This window comes from Mandrillus leucophaeus, unplaced genomic scaffold (genome assembly GCF_000951045.1).
Source record: "Mandrillus leucophaeus isolate KB7577 unplaced genomic scaffold, Mleu.le_1.0 Scaffold1705, whole genome shotgun sequence".
Lineage (NCBI taxonomy): Eukaryota > Metazoa > Chordata > Mammalia > Primates > Cercopithecidae > Mandrillus > Mandrillus leucophaeus.
The window spans coordinates 181,070-193,409 of NW_012101705.1; the positions used below are offsets into that span (position 1 = coordinate 181,070).

Consider the following 12,340-nt stretch of genomic DNA (forward strand, 5'->3'; position numbering starts at 1 on the left):
GGACACACTTTACTGACTTTTCAAGGCACAATAAAGTTATCTTTCAGGAAACATTTGCCAACGACCCTGAACTAACTGTCACTGCCCCTACACCCCGCCATTTTTGTTGTGATCACCAATATAATATGTTTAATATCAGCTGTCCTCTCTTAGACCTGCAGTTTGGTCTCCTTAGTTATATTGCCTATGCCTAATGCAGGGATTTTGTATTAAAACTTTACCTACTCTATACCATATATCCATAGTACCAGCCTCACCAGCACATAAACCATTTATCGAGCCCCTGCTGGGTACCAGGCATTACACCAGTTGCTTTACATTATTCTCTCCACAACTCCAAGGAGAAGGGGTATAATTATCCCCACTTTCCAGATGAAGAAACAGAGGCTTTGAGAGGTAACCTGCCCAAGGCCACTCTTACAGATCAAAAACCAGCCAAGAACCGGAAAGTCATTGCCACTGGCTAACTCTGAGTCTGTAACTGAAAAAGAGTGGGTGGACCTGCCAAGATGTCAAGAAGATAAAGCCAGACCCAAGGCAACGGCCAGTTAGGTGCAAAAACCAAACCATAAAATCCGTTGGAGAGATTTACTAGTAACAATAGCTACCATTTTTTGAGCAAGTACTTTACGTCCAGCACTGTGCTTCACAACAATCCTAGGACAGACGTTACAATTATCCCTATAGTACAGACAAGCAAATTGACAAAGACTTTAGAGAACTTGCTGAAGTCATATAGCTAGCATATGGCAGAAGCTGGAATCAAGTCCAAATCTGTTGAGTACCAAAGTCCAAGTTCCAACTACCTTCCAAAAACAGCATTGAGACACCTAAACCAGGAGAGACACTGCCAGAAATCATGTGGCTTCTCCAAGATGGCGGAAGCTCCCTAACAAAGGTCCCTGGATCTTCTGGTGACCTGCTCCTCCCAGCCAGCCTGCCTACCGAGGGATAATAGAAATAGGCACAAATGCCTCTGTCGAGAAGAGCAAGTTGCCTGTGGCCTGTAGGCAAGCTCACAGTTGGTACTTCACAATGAAGTGTTTTACACACTTCCATGGAATAAATGAATTCAGTGACGAGAGGCCCATAGAAATCACCCTCATCAGTCCCCCATCCTCACACCTTCACCCTCCTTCCCAAATAACTTTAACACTTCACATGCCTGAATATCGCCGCTCAGAAATCCCTTCCTTTGGCGGCGATAAGGAAGCATAAGTTCTATTTCCAAGAGTGCTCAAGGATTTTCAAAAATCTTATTAAAAGAAGTTGAAAAAAAGCAGGAAAAACATGTTCAGAAATTGACAAATCAGTCAACAGAACTAAACAGACACTAGACAGAATATGTGAGAATTTAGAAAATAAAAAGTAGAACTCAAAGTGATGGGGAAAGGAAGAACTAAACAAGAAATAGTGTTATGAAAATTCAGGAAGAAAAATAATAGATGACTACCTCACTTCAGATTTTTAAAAATCCAGATGAATTAAAGAATTTTTTAAAATACAAGCATTAGAAGAAAATGTCAGGGGATATTTTTATGACTGGGATTGGGAAAACCTTTCACAAACAAGGCACAAATCCCAGAAACACTGGAAGAAAATATTGACAAATTCAGTTACATTCAAATTTTAAACTTCTGCATGGAAAAAGATCCCATAAACAAAGGCAAGTAGTGGTCCTGATATGCAGAGAAAACGCCTTTCACCATATGTAACAGAACAAGGATTCATTGCCATAAGTGAAGGAATTCCTACAAATCAACTTTTTTTTTTTTTTTTTTGAGACAGAGTTTCGCTCTTATTGCCCAGGCTGGAGTGCAATGGCGCGATCTCGGCTCACTGCAACCTCCGCCTCCCAAGTTCAAGCGATTCTCCTGCTTCAGCCTCCCGGGTAGTTGGGATTATAGGCATGCGCCACAAATCAACTTTTTTAAAGGATAAAGAACACAATAAAAAAATAGGTAAATATATAAATAGGCAATGCACAGAAGAACTACAAAGTGGTCACTCGTTTCACTAGTTTACAGACTCCTCAACACTAGATATCAAGGCAATATAAATTTTGAAATGTGATATTTTCAGGCATCGTTTTGGCAAAAAGAAAATGAATAATATTCGACATTGGTGAGCATGGAGGGAAACAGGAGTGTACACCGCACGGCCTTTTTGGAGGGCACCTGGACAGTGAGTGGGTATGCACATTTTAATGGGCATTTCTTTGCAGCCAGCAATGACACCTTAGATAATTGGTAACACACTGAGGAAACACAACCTCCTTTCAAGTGGTGAGCCAGGACCAAAAGTCAAAGTGCAACCGACAAGAAGCAGGCATGGAGCAAGAGGAGAAGGGACCACCCAGAGTCATGTATCTTATCATCTTTGTCTCTTGAGCATCAAGTTCCGGAGCCCACATCTCAGGCCCAGTCCTGCTCCAGAGGCTCTACCCAATCATTCCATTGGGCCTTAAGGGTCCAGCCTTCTTCAATGCTCTCTCCAAAGCTGCCACAATGCTCCTCAAACCTTGCAAACCTACTCCCCACAGACAACACTAGCTGGAGAGCACGCAGATTCCTCAAAGTCCACCCGCTCTTGTAGCCCCTGAACAAGCACAGAAACAGCACTATTTTTCCTTTCATGAGCACGGCCTCTCTGGGTGGATCTCCCTTGTGAAGATTTACGCTGTAGTCTCTGGACTTTTCCCTCAAACCAGCTTTCTTTGGTGCCAGGGAATCTAAGAGTCCCCAGTCAGACTCCTACAGATGAGCATCAGGTCTCACCTGTCCCAAGGGCAGAAACTGTCACTCAGGAGACCTTGGTCCCACATTAGAACCAGATATCCCACACCAGTCAGAGTCAATGAGCTCCCAAGGCCTCTTACAACCTCAACTACCCACTCTATCCACTCATTCAATCAGCACATATTCACAGACAGCCTGAATCCAACCTACCTCCTGCTGAACCCTCAAACCCCCTGCACCCAGGCCCCTTCCCTCCTCAGGCCACAACTCACCCCCAAGCTGCCTGCTCCTGTCCTCTACTTATGCAAACTACAGCCCTAACCAAATGCACACATCCGCTCACATCCTCTGCAGTTTGCGATTAAAATTTCTCCAGCGCCCAGAGATCCTTCCTCCTCTTTGTCAGTTCCCTGGGTGAGGAAGCAAGTCTCTCTCTACACAGCACCAAATTTCTGATGTTCACTGCCCTCTGCGTGTGGCTTCTGTGCCTGCACTGTGGCTGGAACAGGCACTTCCCACACTTCCTACAGGTCCTCCCTGTTCTTAGCTGCTGTTCAGCTAGAAAACTGCTTGATTTATGGCTGTTCCAGACAAACTGCTAACTCAGCAGTGGGAACCCATTCCCGTTCCTCAAGTTCACACATGCTTCCTTTCCCAAGAGGACAAGCTTGGCCTAGGAGGTAATTCTAGCACGGCTGTGCCTCCGACTTAAATCACAGGACAAGACAATGAAACTATCCAGGTCATGTTCCCCAGCTATAGGGGAGGCAGGTCTACCCTGTTCTGCACAAGATGTGTGATCCTGATTAATTTGGTGGTTATTTAACTTTTGCAAACTAAATCCTTGTGTAAAGTCTGGGAACTTGCTATTTTAAGGAGGCTTTGAAAAGAAATCTTGCATGGAAAGATTTATTCCCCTCTTAATCTTTCTTAAAGTTCTGATATGAAGATATGGATGTGCTTCAGTAAATTAAATACCATTACCAGTGTTTAGTTTAGTGGTCCTGACCAGCAATGCTACCTAATGAAACAGAAGAAAATACCAGAATGCATCATATGTAAAAAGAGTAAGTATTTCATAAAATTTGTGTGTGTCTGTGTGTACATACATGTATGAGTGTTTAAGTTATGACATAAAACAAATTTCTTATTGTGGGCCACAGTCAAAGTTTAAAAGCTACCGATACATGGTAATATTATTTAAATATTTTCCTGCATATTAGGTATATTTAAGATGTGAGTTCCAAACAAGATGCTTTATTAATTTAAGCCAACGTTTTCCAAACTTTTTCACTGAGACTCATTGTAAGAAACACATCTTTTTTGGTGGAGGGACAGGACAGGGTCTAGTTCTGTTGCCCAGGATGGACTGCATGGCGAGATCATGGCTCACTGCAGCCTCAACCTCCTGTGCTCAAGCGATCCTGCCACCAAAGCACCAGGTTGGGAAGAGTGACAGCAACCAGGGCCTCAGCCCTCCACCCTGCTCCCCAGTAGCTGAGACTACAGGCTTGTGGCAGGTTGCTTAGCTAATGTTTGTATTTGTGTAGAGACAGGGTTTTGCCATGTTACGTTGTCTGATCTCAACCTCCTCGGTTCAAATGACCTGCCTCCTTTGGCCCCCACAAAGCATTGGGATTACAGGTGTGGGCCACCATGCCCGGCCAAGAAACACATTTTTAAGTTGTAATTTCATACTCACATACCACACACATACAACTACACACATAATTGAAACAAAATTCATGAAACAATACTTATGGCCTTACTATCTGCATTGCTGTCTGATATTTCCTACTTTGTTTTTTAAAATGCTAGTCATGACCCATTAAACTGAACTATGACTTGCTTCAAGTCTGAAAAGCACCACTGAAAGGGCAGGGAGGAATGATTATACTTCCTGACCAGGGGGTGAGTGAGAGGAGACTGCCTGCCCAGAATACAAGGCAGTGGGAACCAACGCCAGGACGAGTTCTAGCAATGAGGCCAAAGCTTCCTTCAGCATTAAAGAGATTTCAGTGGGGGAGGGCAGGAGACACTATGCCAGACACCTCTTCATGCAGAATAAAAAGGCATAGTGTAGAAATGAGGGCCCTTCAGTGGGCTGACCAAGGAGATTAATTGGCATTCTGAACCAAATGTGTTGCAAAGACAGACACCAAAGCTGAGCCCTCCCACCAAACAGTCCAACAATGCCCAGCAGTCAAGTTCGCCAACAAACACCCCTCCTCTCCTGCCAAGAGTTTTCAGTGCCTTTAAAATGTTCTCCAAGTTTCAGCACCAGATTCCCAGCATCCACCCAGCTGATTCCTGACTTCGTAGAACAACCCCTCATTACGGAAGAGGCCTCCCATTCCTCTCAGTTCTGCCCTCCTCCCTCCCTATCCCCACCCCCTCATTGGGGTATCAAGTTTCTAATTTCCTTTAGAGAGGTGAAAGCCCTTGATTGCCACCCTCTCCCCATCTTGGAGCTCTGGTGAAGGTGAGAGTCAGAGGCGGTTCTGGAGGACACCCCACTGTGTTTCCTGGTCATTCCCCAGAGCCACTGATACCATTTCACACAAGAAATGAGGTGACAGATGTGAGGAGCTTGCCTACTCAGGTGCTGAGCTCTTGCCCACCAATTCGGTGCATGATGATCGGCCCCTTCTATCCCTTTTCCAGCAAGGGAGCAGGCAGAGGTTAGGGAGCTGGATGGTCTAATTCGGGGTTATGCTCTGTGTCATCTGCTCAACTGTCTCCTGCGTGTTAGCCACGCTCCCTAACCAGGCTACAAACTTCTTGAAGGCAGGGACCAAACTCTTCTGAGTACAGGGCAGGACTGGATACTTGGATATAGTGCCATGCCATGGTGACAGCATCCATGCCAGCAGATACAAAGGCAGACAAAGAGAGCCAGGCAGTTTCCAGGACCACGTGGTTGTGGCACAGCTAAAGCAAAAGCAGCAGCCTCTGCAGTCTAAGGGGTCCTCGGAGGAGGAGATGGCTGAAGGTGGTGGACAGAGCTGAGGCTGGCAGAAGGCGGCTGTGCGATTTGGAGGGTGGGGGAGAATATACCGGATGAGGTGAGGTAGAGACTGGGCAGCTGGGTCGACTACAGAGGTCGAAAGTGCAGGCACTGGAGTGAAGAGTTCACAAAATAAATATCCTGAACAAGGCCACCAAGCCCAGCAGGCCTTTTCAAACACGGTAGATAAAGATTTGAAGTAGATTAATTATGTATCACAACAAACGGAGATAAAAATTTGCTAAGACTATAAATCATCTGGGAGCGTTTGGGATCGGATTCTAGTCGAGTCTGGTCACTCCCAACCAGCGATAAAACAAAGGTGGGGAGGAGGCTAAATCTGGACCCCAGCGCTCCCCGCCCGTCCCCCTTTCCTCCGAAGGCTCCCAGGAGGCAGAGGGGCGGCGAAAGCACGGAGCAGTCTTGCATCAGACGAGGGGCGGGTACGTGTTTGCTGCTTTACTAGGGCTGCCTTCCCCTGCAGCTGCCCCAGCAGCCACGAGACTGGCTGGGACTCTGCCAGCGTTCCCCCGTCCCCCGACTCCCCCACCGCCAAGGAAGGCTGGAATCGGCGGGGTCGCACAGAACTTGGCTGGGAAGAATCGCCAGTCCCCGGGTTCTCCGCAAGGAAGCCACTTTGGCCCCCCTCTCCCGATCCCCTCGCGAGGAGGCGGTTGGGGGGGTGGGGGGAAGAGGCAGCCCGAGGCTGCCAGAACAACTGCGCGCGAAGGCACAGGGGCGCCGCGCTGGCATCCCGCGCTGGCATCCGCGAGCAGCCTGCAGGACCAGTTGGAGCAGCCTGCACTTCGCAATGCTAGCGGGGGCATGCCAACGTGAAAGACGCGGTTGCAAACTAAAAGCAAAGTTTGCTTCTCGCCGCCGTTTGTTCTTCCCTCTTTCTGCCTCCCCCCTGCCGCCGTTCCCCACTACCCCCAATCTCAGGAGGCCCCGGAACTAACTGATACAGGGGCACGTGAGGGGGGCGCCATGGCCAGGGCGCAGTCAGTCTTTTCCCGTGGAGGTTGCCCTGGAGACCTCAATTTTCTCTCGCTCGCCTTACCCGCAGCTCGGCTATCAGCTCCTCTTTGCTAAGGTTCTGCTTTTCCACCACCTGCAGCCCTCCATCTTGCAAGATTTTCCGGCAGCAAGGGTCCAGGCTGTCACTGATGAGCACTTTCCGCAGATTTGCAAAAGCCATTGCTGTAGTTGGCCTCGGAATCTGCCGCTGTGAGTAGAAGTACCTAAGTCAAGAAGTTGCGGTTCGGCCTGGCGAGCTAGAGTAACTGGGCAGTATTCTTGAGCTCCCGCTCCCTCGTCATCTCCCCCTCCTCCTCCTCCAGTCTCCTTTTGATTGGACGGAAATACTCAAACTCTCCGCGACTCCGCCTCCTCCTCGCGGCTCTGAGCTTGCCAAATCCCCTCCCGCTTTATTATCCTCCCGCGATGAATTTCTCCATCTCAGCCAAAGCTCTTACCTACACCTGGTGAGCGTATAAAAAGCACAATTTACGCTGACTAGCTGATGCATATCTGAAAGGAACGGAAAAATACACCTTCTCATCGTGAGAGAAAACCTTCATTTTCACTTTTCCTCCTAAGGATTCATTTATTCCTTAAGAAGCATTTTTTTTTTTGGGGTGGGTAAATGTGCAAGGCACTATGCTAGACGTTGAAGGGAATTCGACTATCAAAAAAATATATCCTCTTTCTTCTGGTGGCCTAACATTCTAGAGTATCAAGCACACAGACGTGGAAAGTTACGTAGTGAAAAGCAATAGGGAGCTTTCTGAGACACCATGGAGCTGTGATTAATTTCAAATTAGTGATGCAATGAGAATTATGAGTTTATAAAAAGAGCGGGGACCCGGTACATTTAAACTAGGCATACTTTGTTAAAGTTATTTATTTCCTTTCCCTCCACTTCCTCTCTAATTATGAAAAAGAAGAAAAGGAAAATGGGATGTCAGTGTGGTTTAATTGACCAAGGAGGCACTTCTCAGTTGCCCTGGAGAAGCAAACTTTGCTTTTAGTTTAAACCCCATAACCGACGTGCTCTCTCATGCCCCATTTTACAGAAATGTCAGAAAATTCAATTTGGGTTTAAAGTCACCTAGAATCAGAAGCAGAATCAGAGATGCTCATAGTTGAATTAGAATTCAGCTTTATGGACATTTCCAGTCCAACTAACCGCTGTATGTTGTGTCATCCTGAGCTATTCATAACTCAAGTGCTAGATCCTTATCCTACATAACTATGCGATATCAATTCAATAAAATAATGAAAATTCTATACTGATAATCCCTAGGCACAAATCAGATTTTTAGACCCAATGTTCCCAATGGGGGAAAAAATTGTCTATCTTGTTTACTTGTTCAGATGAATTGTTATTCCTACATTCCAAGACTCATAAGTATTCAAATTATCTGCCTCCCTTGAAGTGCCCAGCAGTACCCTGGGGTCTAGGGACAGACAGGAGACCTATCCCAGGAGGCTTAATGGAGGGCCTTGGGAAGCATCCATTTTTGTAACCGCTTTCCTTCAACTCCTCCTGGGGCTCACTGCCTGCTTCCTTTCTATGTAGAATTTAAACCCTGCTATCTCTAACATGTAATCCCACCCCTTCACACCAAGTCAAACTTCTTGGATACTGTCTGAATGCACAACCCAGAGGGCCTCCTAAGCCTGATCACCTGTTTTCTTTATTTATTATTTATGACCCACCTACTTTTAAAACAGATCCAAGACACACAATAAAAGACACTTCTAAACCATTAAGAAAATAATTAACAGATAAGAGTCCATTTCCAAGTGAAAAGGAGGGTGTGTGATAATTGTTACATAAGTCAGAAATGTTCTCTCCTTTTAAATTTCTGTAGAATTAACTTCGAGTTATCTCACAGTGCCCTAAGGAATATATTTATGAACTTTTCATGTCTTGTTCCCCATGGACTCTCATTTCCTTAAGATCAGAGACACGACTTTGTATACCCCCAGTAGTACCTAGCACCATGCCTTCCACATCACAAAGGCTCAGAAGAGGTTTGATTCAAAAATTAATTTACCCAGTGCCTCCTATGTGCTAGACCCTGTGACACATAAGACACAAACCCTTTCCTCAAAAAGAAAAAAAAAACAACATTTTAAGAAGAGTACCCCGGCATGGTGGCACACTGCTATAGTCCTACCTACTTGGGAGGCTGAGGCAGGAGGATCGCTTGAGCCCAGGAGTTCGAGGCTGCAGTGAGCCATGATTGTGCCACTGCTCTCCAACCTGGGCAACAGAGTGAGACCTGTCTCTAAAAAATAATAATAATAAAATTAAAAAGGTATAGTTGAAGAATTATAAACAGAGGTGTGCTGGAGTGCTTTGGGAGCAAGGAGGAGAACCACCTCCTGAGGTGCCAGGAAGATTTCCAAGCAAGGTTGCCTTTCAGCTAACCTTCTGAAACTCATTCAAGGCAGCTACTTTGAGAGGCTCAAGGATACAGAGATTGGTAAAACATAACCTGCCTCAAAGCTGCTCATGGTTAACTGCCTAATCTTGAGAGCTGAATATGAATTAGCCAGGGGAAGAAGAAATGACATTTCCAAAGGCTTAGAGTTGTGAGGAGTTGCAACATGTTCATGTCTTCTCTACCATGGCTGATGGGGGATGTCAGTGGGACACCAGGAGGTGAGACTGCAGAGGGGCCAGGGGTTGCTCACGAAGTGCCTTGCCCTGAGGAAGAGTTTAAACTTGACTCCAAAGTTAGTACAGAGGTACCGAGTGATTTTTAGAAGCGATATCATTAATTGTGTTGCTGGCCAGGCTGAGACCTGATACTGCCAATACAGATATATCCCTCACCACTACATCCCAGAATCTCCAACATCAATTGCAAACTAAGGGTTTTTCTTCGCTAATTGAGGGTTGGAGTTGGGGAAATTTCTCCCTCTCCCCGTGTTATTGCATCCACCCATTAAACAGGAACTTTGGCCCACTTGGAAGTATTAGGAAAACAATTCTGCCCTTCTCCTCACACCCCTCCTTCTCTCCCTTCCTCTGGCCCCAACCCCTTGGGAAGAGAAAACCATTCTGATTAGTGAAGTTTGGGGAAAAGTTCCTAGTGCGTGCCCAGGCCAGCCCCTTTTGGCTCTCTCTTTCAAAGCTGGAAGCCTAAGATAATGTACACGCTCCTGCTTCCTTGTGTGTAGTGAATCTGTGAAGGCAGGACCTACCCCTACCTAAGGTTGCAAGCTGTCCAGCTGCTCTGCCTGTAACTCTGAGGATAAAGTTAATGGGGTTAAGGGGAGGAGAGTAGGAACCTCTGTTTTTCTACTTGGAGACCAGCTATGATATCCAAACTCAAATCATGAGAAATAAAACAGATATTTTAAGATGTAGAAAATGAACTGTCATTCACAAAGCAGGCATATCTTGATTTGAATTTCAGCTTCTCAAGTTATGAACAATGTGATTTTGGGCAAATTACATTACCCCTCTAAGACTTAGTTTTCTCCTCTGTAATATGGAATGAATAGTATGATAGTGCTTCCTTCATAAGGCTTTTGTAGGGATTAAGTAAGGCAAAGCATGCAAGTGAGTGTAATCTCTAGTGCTTGACTTTCCTTCACTCATTCACTCAATCAGTGTATATTTATTGAAACTGTAATATATCAGGCACTGCTGAGGGGGTTGGAAATGAAGCTTTGATTAAGACCGTCTCTGCTCTCAGGGAGCTTACGTTGTGTTTGAGGATAGAAAATAAATAAATAAACAAAAAAATTGAACTGGATAATCTCAGGGCATATATAATGAATAATGTAAAACCAGATGATGTGAGAGACAGGATCGGGGAGAGGAATCATAGACTTTATGATCAGGAAAGGCCTTCCTGAAAAGGTGGAGCTTGGGTTGAGACTGAAATAAGAAGAAACTGGCTATGCAAAGAATTAAAGAAAAAGAATTCTAAGCAGAAGGAAAAGCAGAACAAGTGTGGCACATTCAAGAAGCCTGCCCAAATATTTCTGTAGTACTTACTATGTGCCAGGCACTGGAATAACAATGCTGAACAAGTCACGTGTAGTCCCTGCCCAGAGGGAACTTGCAGTCTAGTGTGTGAGCATGTATGTGCTATGTGTGTAGTCTGTGACAGAAAAGCCTCGGAGAAGGTAACGCTTAGGCAGAGATCTGAAGGTGAAGACAGCCAGTGAAGACCATTTAGAGGAAAGAGAACAATAAGAACAAAGTCCCTTGGGTAGGAAAGTACATGGATTTTTCTAGGAACTGACAGAAGTCAGAACAGCAATGATATAGAGAACATGGGGGAACGTGGCAGAAGACGAGGTGGGAGACATCAGCAGGGGCCACACCACTGGACTTCGGGAGATGCTAGTATCAGAAACCCAATGTAAACTGGTTCAAGGAAAAAAGGGAATGTATTGGCTCAGGTGTCCAAAAAGATCAAGTGTGGACAAAAACATGCCCAGATAGTGTCATTGGCAATCCACGTCTCTCTCACTTGTCTGTTTTCCTCTGGCTTGCTTCATTTCCAGAAAGGCAAAATGTGGCAAGAATGTCACAAGTTAGTAAAGAACATAAAATTCAGCCATATTAGTCTAGCAGTTTAGCAATCCTAAAAGATTGCACTGGTTTTCTAATAATTGCCACAAAATGTCCAGACTTTATCCTCATCAGACTCCCCGGGCCACATATCTGTCCTTGGATTAGTCACAGTGCCCAGGAGGATGGATATGCGATTTGTCAGTCCTGAATAAAGCAACCATTTCAGATCTGAGGAAAGAATTCATTCTATCTGGAGTATACACTAAAATTGTAAGAAAAGTGGGTCCCCAGAGGAAAATTCAGGGTGCTGAGCTGAAAGAAAGGAAATGGGGAGTGGAGGACAAGCTAGGAACACCAACAGTGACTACTCCACCATGGTTAAGAAGTTTAGATTTAATTCTGAGTAGACAAGAAATAATTGATGTGTTAGTTATAAGGAGGGGACTAATACTAAGTTTTTTAAAGAGCACTCTACATTAACATAGAAGCTACATTTCATAGTGTTTTCATTATCACAATGACGATGATGATGGTGAGCAGGGAGGTGATTCCCTTGTGGGGCACATGAAGGGACAGGATAAGGCACACCTATAACTTGAAAAGGCAACTCTCGGATAGTGAAAACTAAGAATCAATGAATCATGAAGGAAGTTAACCATCCAAGAAAGTCACCTATCCTGAGAGAAGGCAGATGCAGGAAAAGGGATTGAGGAGACACCAGATCAAAAGAGACTGTTTCATCAAAATATAATTGAACATTTAAAAAAAAAAAACCCTGTAACATAATGAATTATAATTTTTCTGTGGAAAGAATATACTAATAGAAAGGGCTAGTTAGCATATTCAACAAAAATGAGCCAATGAAAGTCTTGGCTTTTACTGAGAACTGTTCCGAGAGAAAGAGGAAGATCTTGCGTGTGGCAGACAGGAGTCCTGTGGTCATTAGTGAGTTGTACTTTGATGTGGTACAGAGGGAATTCATCAGATGTACAAAAACATGCCTTCTGATTCTACAACTCCCTTTCTTTGCCACGCTTCTGAGTGGTTATT

At 45.1% G+C, this 12,340-nt stretch overlaps 1 protein-coding gene across 1 annotated transcript in view; it reads right to left on the reverse strand.

Moving 5' to 3' along the window:
• Positions 1–7,441, reverse strand: part of PHGDH (phosphoglycerate dehydrogenase) — a 31,845-nt gene extending 24,404 nt beyond the window's left edge. The window contains exon 1 of the mRNA XM_011976906.1: positions 6,806–7,441. Within this exon, the coding sequence (XP_011832296.1) occupies positions 6,806–6,943 (138 nt within the window). The 5' untranslated portion in view covers positions 6,944–7,441. The remainder of the gene's footprint in view (positions 1–6,805) is intronic.
• Positions 7,442–12,340: the final 4,899 nt, after the last annotated feature.